The following is an 8642-nucleotide window of genomic DNA, read 5'->3' as shown; positions in this document are numbered from 1 at the left end:
GTACGACTACATCAAATGTGTTGTCATAACTCTCCCGCTTATGGTCTACGAGGGTACGTAGACAACACTCTTCCCCTCTCGTTGCTATGCATCACCATGATCATGCGTGTGCGTAGGAATTTTTTTAAAATTACTGCGTTCCCCAACAGTCTCCTCATTACCGGTTTTGTCCCCTTTCCTCGTTTTGTGTTCTGGAATCCCCGTGATCAAGTCACATTGTGTCTGTCCAGATGATGATGGATGTTGTCATAGGGTCCTAAGAATATCTCTCCATCACCGAAGGTGCAAATCCTAGTCTCGAGCTATGAAGTCCCTTATCAAACATTTTCGATGAAACTTTAAGTTGTCTTTATGATCACTGTATTACGGTTGAGGTTAGAACAGCCCCAAAGTACATCGTCTAGTATGAAGTGACCCTATACTCTCATGGTCTAAGGAATTTTTCATACATTAACTTCTCGTTTTATGGACTACAAACTTGTGACGAAATCATCTCTTAGTACAACATACAAACTTGGGTCAATTCAACACGAGTGTTCTTCTAACATCATGACCTCAATGTTGTCGGCATCATCGTTACACTTAACTATGCCCTTGATCAGAAAAACAAATCATCGTACAACACTTGAGCTAATCCTAGAGGCAAGAGTAGGAATATTATTTTAATATCTATAACTCTACATATGCACGTGAGTTTTCCTCTCGGCCTCTTGATTTTCGTAGGCTCGAGAGCTATAAGGGCATGTACAATGGTGCTATCTTAGGAGTGCCACGTAGGCTAAATGATGAGGTGGAGGAGAAAGAGCTCATAAGAAAAGGCTTGTCTTCTCTTATTTAAGAGAAGACAAGAGATGATCTCTTAGCACAATATGTCTCACCATGTTTTTAGGAATAGCTAGTTATTGATGATAAGGCTAAGACATGACCCATTGTGGAGGTCTTTTTTTGTCATCTCTAAATTACATACAAGATTTGAGATAAGACTATCTTATCAACCATTGTACATGCCCTAACAACTATATCATAGAATATAAACACTAAACTCAGTCGATTTGGAGTCTTGTGGTGCATCGGGGGTTGCGGGGAATGCTATGGGCCCGACCCTGTAAGAGTATATCTCGCCGGGGTGGTCAATTTATTTGGGTTTTGAGAAGGTATTGCCTTTTTCTGCGTTTTTACCAGTTCTAGTTGTTGTTGTTCTTTCAATTTATTTTCTTTTCTTGTTTGTTTTTCTTTTTCCTTTCTCACATTTTAATTCATTAATATTTATTACAAGTTCAAAACATTTTTTAAACTACGGATCTTTTTTAGAATTCGCGTACATTTTTTAATTCATAATTTTTTAAAATTGATGAATATGCTTCAATTTTATGAACATTTTAAATATGTGATCCTTTTTCACATCCATTAACATTGTTTGAAATCCAAAGGTATATTTAAATTTGCAAAAAAATAATGATAAAAATCATATTTTTAATTTGCAATTTTTTAAAAAATTAATGTTTTTTGAAAATACGTGAACTTCTTCAAATAGGAAAAAATACGATAGCCGGTATTTTCCCGATCTAGCAATGAAACAAGCGAAAAAAACTAAGCGAGTGAGAGCTTCATTGGTGGTCCGGGTTGTCGTTAGAGTAGTAATTACATGGTTCCGACATGAAATAAGACCTCCCCAGGGGCTCACACAACTACCACGGGGTGGCACTGAGGTCGAAAAGTGCATTGAAACCACAACCACACATCTAAAAGCTTCGCTCTCCCCTAAAAACAAATATCATCTCCAGCAGCAGCCCAACAAGATATACAAATGAAAAAAAACATAGGAACATATTTAAAATCCAAGCCAACCTAGATAAAATAAAAATGGAACAATCGACCACAATAACCTACCAGAGAAAAAAAACCACATGGGTGAAGAACGGTGCGGCAAAGCATGCATTAGCCTCTAGTACAAATTGATATGGTGCCAAATTGAAGGTCTGTCAAGGCTAAGACCGAGCGTAGCTAATTTAAATTTAAATTATAGTGGCATGTTTGGATATGTTCTCAAAATGAAAATGAAAATTATAGGTGAACATGTTCAATTTGAAAAAGAAAATAAAAAAATGATGAAGTTGAAGTGCAGCCCATGTTCTCTCAACATTTAATTTGAACAATGGACAAGGTGAAAGACAAGAGGGAATTTGGAGATGTGTCATGAAGGCATGATGTACACTAGGCTAACTCATATGGGGGTTAACCAAAAACGCCCAATGTGTATCCAGAAGTCACTTTATGGTGCTTAAACAAAACATGCAGTGTAACACAAAATTATTTAGTAATAGCCTTTAGAAGTAGATGGCAACTTACACTTGGGATGGCATTTTAGTGATAACTAGCAACATTTTCCTAAGAAAAGTTTGGTGAAACAAGAGAGCTACTGCTCTCTGCATTTTGGAAATTATGCCACTTACTTCAAGTAGTCTTCACCTTATTGTTTCGGAACAATGGAGAAAACTTGACATTTTTGTTGATTAAAATGTTTTGATAAGTTTCAATATGCTTGCCAAGGCAATGGCTAATGTCTCAAACTGAATCCTACTATCCCGTATTAAGTAACACGAGTATTTTTTGCATCTGCCAACCCCCAAAGTGTCGCCTCTTCCTTAATTGTGTTGACAATTATTGTAGGGAGGTTGCGATGTGTCAAAATACCCTTTACAAGGGAAGCGAATGGGCTTTCTAATTGATTATTGTTTGGTAATGACAGTCCACCAAGTTTCGATTGAGTCATAGATATCCCAACCATTAAATTGACACCTAGTGTATCGAGCTATTGATTTTTGTGCGGTCTGTATTCCTATGGAATAGGGGGCTTTTGAAGAGTACACACACCTCCGTTTTCAGAACTTGCTTTCGTGCTTTCGGGGGCGGGGGGGGGGGGGGGGGGGGGGGAGGCGATATTTGGTATTCTTGATTGTGGACCAAACTCCCGTAGCACATTTTTTAATGTTGAAAATTTTCTGAAAAAGTCAACACATTCACACAACATCAATCAATGTTGCCACAAAATTTCAATCAAATTTTGAAACATTGGTCATGATACAAAAATGACAAATTTGACGCTGGATAGTACGAAACATAAGTTGTGCTTTAGATTTCACTCGTTATCTCTTTTAGTAACACGTATCACATTTATGTATCTTGAGCTGTATTTCAAATTTTGATTTGAATTTTTGTGACAACGTTGATTCTTGTTGTCTCAATGTGCTAATTGTTTTTTTAGATTTTGTTCAAACATTCAAAGAATTTACATTTCGACAATGTCCATACTTTCAAAACAGTAGCATTCATCATGGTGGTCGTGGCTAGTGAAAATTGTACCTTGTAGGCCAAGACTGTGGACTAGGCACTATCATCCATGAATTTCCATCTAATTACATGGATAAGCCTTTTCAGAAGGATATCAAATTCTTGAATGTGCTCTAAGGTGACCCCTTGCTCCATCCTAGCATGTTTATATCCACGCACTTCCTCTGTTTTTAATTACTTGACATGTTAGTTTTTTCTTAAGTTAAACTTTATAACTGTTGATCAAATTTGTAGAAAAATTATGTATTATAAACATCTATATTACCAAATCAATACCGGTAGATTCACCATTGAATATATTTTCACATCATACATATTCATTATTGTAAAGGTTCATAAATTTGGTTAAAAAGTTTGACTTAGTAGAAAGCTAATATGCAGAGTATTTTCTTTCCACAAAATTTTTAATCATGTTTTTCTTTGATTAAATCTCAAAATATTTCGGGGCAATATCTTTGGGCTTGATCCATTCGGTCACAAATTTTAGCTTTTCAGCATCACCCACAGTAGTGGTCGCAAAGCACTCTATCTTGCTCACTACAAGATTATATGCTCTGTAGTTCATCACTATAGTTCTCGGTAACTCCTAGCTGTGCTCGAGTGCATATGTTCTTGGCTTAAAATTATAAAATTGCATTGTATACAATGTATACACAAACAAATATATTTTTTCATAACCTTTGGACTTTACAACATGTTTTGTTTTACAAGGGAGCTTGGGATCACAAAATCAGCATCCAGTCTCGGCAAAAAAAAGTTGGGAGTGACCGTCCTCTATATCGATTGATGGAAGCATGCATTCTTTTTGTGAGATCCAAAAGCCAAGTCAGTTGTATGAAAGAAAAAAGAACAACTGATTTTTTTTGGTATGGATCCTAATGTAAGGTCTCACGAGTACAGCGCCGACTGAGACCTAACCAAATCTTAGTCGACTGAGATTTAACGTAAAAAAACACAAGTTAGTTTTTGCGACATGCCCTAACAAACCATTTAGGTAGAAACTTTTCTTTTGACGGGAAGGCCTTGACGGCTAGCTTTATTGATCAATCAAATTTACATCGTCCGCTAAAAACTTTACAATAAAATCAGGCGATGCATCCACCCACAAGGATGGAGTGTTTGCACCACCCCAGCTAGCTAGCTCATGAGCAACACAATTTGATTTCCGATTGCAATGCTCAATAGTCACTTTCCCTATGTCCCTGAGTAGAATTCTACTCTCTTCGAAGATTGAAGCTGCCATCGTAGCATGACCTTCATTTAGGTAGAAACTTAATTAGCCCTGCATGTGTAAAAACAATTAAGCTTTTTAAAAACTTGTAGCCGTGGACTATTCTGTCCCGTGATCGGTTACAGCGGGCCCGGGCCCCGTAATCAGATTACGATTTCCCAACCTTTATATCCCTTCTTTTTACTGTGACGCGTGTCGAAATTCCACCTACCTTCACTGCATCAATCATGGACGCCTTCTGCTTTCCAAAAATCGGCCTAAACTGCGTGTCGATGATACAACATGCTAGTCCAAAGGATTCTCCCTTCGCTTTGCGTACACGTACGCTTCACAAATTTGGTGCCAAAAAGACTCCCGTCGCCTCTTTCGGCCCAACGACGGGCGACACAGGCCTCGGCTGCGCATGTGAGCAAAGCACGAAAACCGCCGTGGACTCGGCGCACAGGCATGGAGAAGAGAACGATCGTCGGGCGGGCGGCGCCACACGTAGGCTCCGCATGGGATCCCACGGGCAGGCCCCACGTGCCCCTACCGCGCCCGCCGCTCGAGCTATAAGTACCCGCGCTTATCCCACTCCGGTTCCACCCACCTTAAGCTCTGAGAAGCTACCACACACACACGCACACCGCGCACGAACGCACGCGCGCGCGCACTCCCTGAGGGCCAGCTGCCTGTGCCTGTGCGCCGTCTCGCCGGAGCTCGGCGTTGGAACGCGACCGGGAGGTTGCGGGCTTCGCGTACGTTGCACGAGCTCTCAGCTGGTTCTCCGGCCGGGCTTGCTTTGTTTGGCCGTGCGCCGCGCGCCGAGTGACATGACGACGAGCCAGGACGTGGTTGTTTCGGAGATGGGCATTGGGGCGGGCGGGGCGGCCATGCCGGGCTCCGGCGCCGCGGGCCTCTTCGCGTGCCGCAGCGCCGCCAGCGCCGGGGCCATGTCCATGCGGCAGACGTACCGCGACCTCGCCGCCGCCGCCGCGCGCTCCGCGAACTGCACATGGGCCGAGCTCGAGGCCATGCGCGCCGCCTCGCCCACCCGCTCCCGCCCCGGCGCCGACGTCGACGAGCTCACGGCCTGGATGGTCAGTCCCGCTCATCCCTCCTGCCTCCACGGCGGGCGTCGTTTTTTCACGGTGCATGATTGTTGCCTCCAGGCCGGTGGTGACTCTAACCTTTCTTTGGCTTCTCTTGTGCTCTGAGCAGAGGAAGCACCCGTCGGCGCTAGGCAAGTTCGAGCAAATCGCCAGCGCGTCCAAGGGGAAGAAGATCGTCATGTTCCTCGACTACGACGGCACCCTCTCGCCCATCGTCGCCAACCCCGACGCCGCCTACATGAGCGACGCGGTGAGTCACTCCCCGGCCCTGCAACATTCAACTTCTCCACCGCCGTCCGGCCAGCCTGAAAACAAAAACCAAGACTATATTTGCTGATCGATGTCGTCTCCCCGGCCTCGTGGTGGGTATCTGTGCAGATGAGGGAGGCGGTGCGCGACGTTGCGAAGCACTTCCCGACGGCGATCGTGAGCGGGCGGTGCCGCGACAAGGTACATTCCCCGCGCCACTTCACTTCTCTCTCTCTCTCTCTCTCTCTCTCTCTCTCTCTCTCTCTCTCTCTCTGCCATATCAAGTGACTAGCCCGTGAGTGCGCGCGATGATTAAACTCTGGCTTTGCTCTCGCGGCGGTGCAGGTGCACAACTTCGTCGGCCTCTCCGAGCTGTACTACGCCGGCAGCCACGGCATGGACATCAAGGGACCAGGCTCCAATGTATGCCCATTCCCCTCTCCATCTCCACAACATCCACTCTATACGACGATCCTTAATTAACCCTTTTGATTAAGAAATCTCGCTGACTAATCTCACCTCATGCCAATCTGCAGCCCGAGTCTGTCCTGTGCCAGCCCGCAAGCGAGTTCCTCCCCATGATCGACGAGGTACTTAATTACACCAGCAACCACTTGAACCAATTTACCTTACAAATGAGGAGAAGAACACCTGCCCATTCCTGCTTATCTACCTAGCCGGTGGTGTTTAAGTAGCTGGTGCACGAGGAGGCTAGCTAATGATGGTGAATCACATTTTTGTCAGGTGTACAAGGTGCTTGTGGAAAAGACGAAGTCCACACCTGGAGCCAAGGTGGAGAACAACAAGTTCTGCCTGTCCGTCCACTTCAGATGTGTGGATGAAAAGGTAGGCGAGCCTTACTCCACCTTGGGAGACCCAACCACTTCGCCACTTAAATTAACAGGCATGCCGCATCATGTGCGGTTAGTTTTGTTATGTCGTCTCGTCTGAGCTAACCACTCTCCTCCGTGCATGCAGAGATGGAACTTCTTGGCTGAGCAGGTCAAGGCCGTGATCAAGGACTACCCCATGCTGAAGCTCACCCAAGGGAGGAAGGTGGGTTATTATTCAATGCCTTGTTGCCGATGAACTCGGCGACGAACCACAGCATTAGTTGACCTTTCCCTCGTGAGGATCTTGATCAAGATTGGAACCTCCATTTGTTTATAGGTCTTCGAGCTCCGGCCCAGCATTATGTGGGACAAGGGCAAGGCGCTGGAGTTCTTGCTCGAATCGCTAGGTACGCACGCAACGACGACTCCTCCACATACTACTTATATATCTTCCGTTCGTGTCAGTGTCGCGACAGTCGTTTTCGGCCCCGGTTTTTCTCTATTCACCTGCGTTTCACACCACTGTCGTTTAGGAAATGAAAAAAAAACCGTGCGCTGACGGACACTCTACCCCGTCTCTCCAGGATTCGCCAGCTGCAGCGACGTCCTGCCGGTGTACATCGGCGACGACCGCACCGACGAGGACGCCTTCAAGGTGCTGCGGAAGAGGGGCCAGGGCGTGGGGATCCTGGTGTCCAAGTGCGCCAAGGAGACCAGCGCGTCCTACTCGCTGCAGGACCCGGCGGAGGTCATGGAGTTCCTGCTCCGGCTGGTGGAGTGGAAGCGGAGGTCGTCGGCGGCGGCGCCGGCCATGGTCCGGCCGCGGGTGCAACCCCGGCCGGCGGCCCACCAGCTAGCCTAGCAGCAGCAGCACAGATCCAAGACGCCGGTCGGGTCGACCACCGGTCAATCCAGCTCGTCGCGATCGGTGTCCCGTCGTGCCAACACCACCCCACCCCCACCCCACCCCACCCCACCCCGCCCAAGTTTTCTCTGATGGTTCTGTGGTGGCCTCCGGAGCGGACCCTGCGGTGGTTACGTGCATGTTCTTCGGTCGAGCCCCCGTGGAAAACGATCGGAGGCCCACGCAGCTCGCTCGCTCGCTCGCTCCCGAACTGCACGCCTGTGTGCTGGGAGCTGCGGCAGCATATGACACAGTGACCGACCGACCGTGTCTAGCTAGCAATGTACTACTGCTGCTGGTCTACTAGTACTCTACCACTCCACTACTCCACTACTCCCTTGTTGCTTTTTGTCCCACGGGCTGGGAAGGCACATGCAAAGCTACCTGCCGCTCCCGGCCTGCCGGCCTTGACGAGAAAGAAGGTTCTTCGTTATTATTCACCCATGTAACTAGCTAGGATCCATCATCCACCTCGCCCTCTGTCCAGTGTTCAATTGTCTCTGTAAAATGCAGTAATGGAATCAGTTAACAGTGATTATTTCGTACTACATCATGCATGCATGGGTGTCAGCTTGTCTAATCTGTCGCTTTGAATATGATCTCGTTCGTTCGTTGCGGTAAAGATATATAAACTACACACATACGTACACACACTGCTTGCATGAGTACACTGATGGATGTGACCATGAAAGAACGGTAAGAAAAAGAAATGCCGCACCGGTACGACGTACAACGCCCTCTCCAGGAGGGAGCAGAATGAGCTATTTACCCAAAACCACCACATTATGGGTTAGGGTAACAAATCGGTACCACATTTCAGGCAGGTCACACAAAACCACCAACAATGGGTTTAATTTATAACGCGGAGCACTGACGCTGCGTTTTAGCCCCGAAAACAGCGAATCCGACAGGTTGGTCCCGCATGTCGGGCTGACGTGGCGCGTGTTGACGGACGCCGTTAGACAGCGAGAGACGGCCGTTTC

At 46.4% G+C, this 8642-nt stretch overlaps 1 protein-coding gene across 1 annotated transcript; it reads left to right on the top strand.

Annotated features, from left to right (window-relative positions):
- Window positions 1–5162: 5162 nt before the first annotated feature.
- On the top strand, window positions 5163–8207 carry LOC125514567 (probable trehalose-phosphate phosphatase 4). Its single transcript, XM_048679905.1, has 9 exons — window positions 5163–5661; window positions 5783–5923; window positions 6052–6123; window positions 6268–6345; window positions 6459–6512; window positions 6667–6768; window positions 6901–6978; window positions 7093–7162; window positions 7340–8207. The coding sequence occupies exons 1-9, from the start codon at window positions 5395–5397 to the stop codon at window positions 7615–7617; spliced, it is 1140 nt and encodes a 379-aa protein (XP_048535862.1). The 5' UTR covers window positions 5163–5394; the 3' UTR covers window positions 7618–8207.
- Window positions 8208–8642: the final 435 nt, after the last annotated feature.

Source organism: Triticum urartu, chromosome 6, assembly GCF_003073215.2.
Source record: "Triticum urartu cultivar G1812 chromosome 6, Tu2.1, whole genome shotgun sequence".
Classification (NCBI taxonomy): domain Eukaryota; kingdom Viridiplantae; phylum Streptophyta; class Magnoliopsida; order Poales; family Poaceae; genus Triticum; species Triticum urartu.
The sequence above is the reverse complement of the archived record's forward strand: the minus strand, read 5'-3'. Positions and strand labels throughout refer to the sequence as shown.

Coding starts and splice junctions, on each gene's coding strand:
- LOC125514567 (XM_048679905.1), top strand. CDS start 5,395: ATGACGACGAGCCAGGACGTGGTTGTTTCGGAGATGGGCATTGGGGCG. Junction 5,924..6,051: donor CCGCCTACATGAGCGACGCG/GTGAGTCACTCC, acceptor GTATCTGTGCAG/ATGAGGGAGGCGGTGCGCGA. Junction 6,513..6,666: donor TCCTCCCCATGATCGACGAG/GTACTTAATTAC, acceptor CATTTTTGTCAG/GTGTACAAGGTGCTTGTGGA.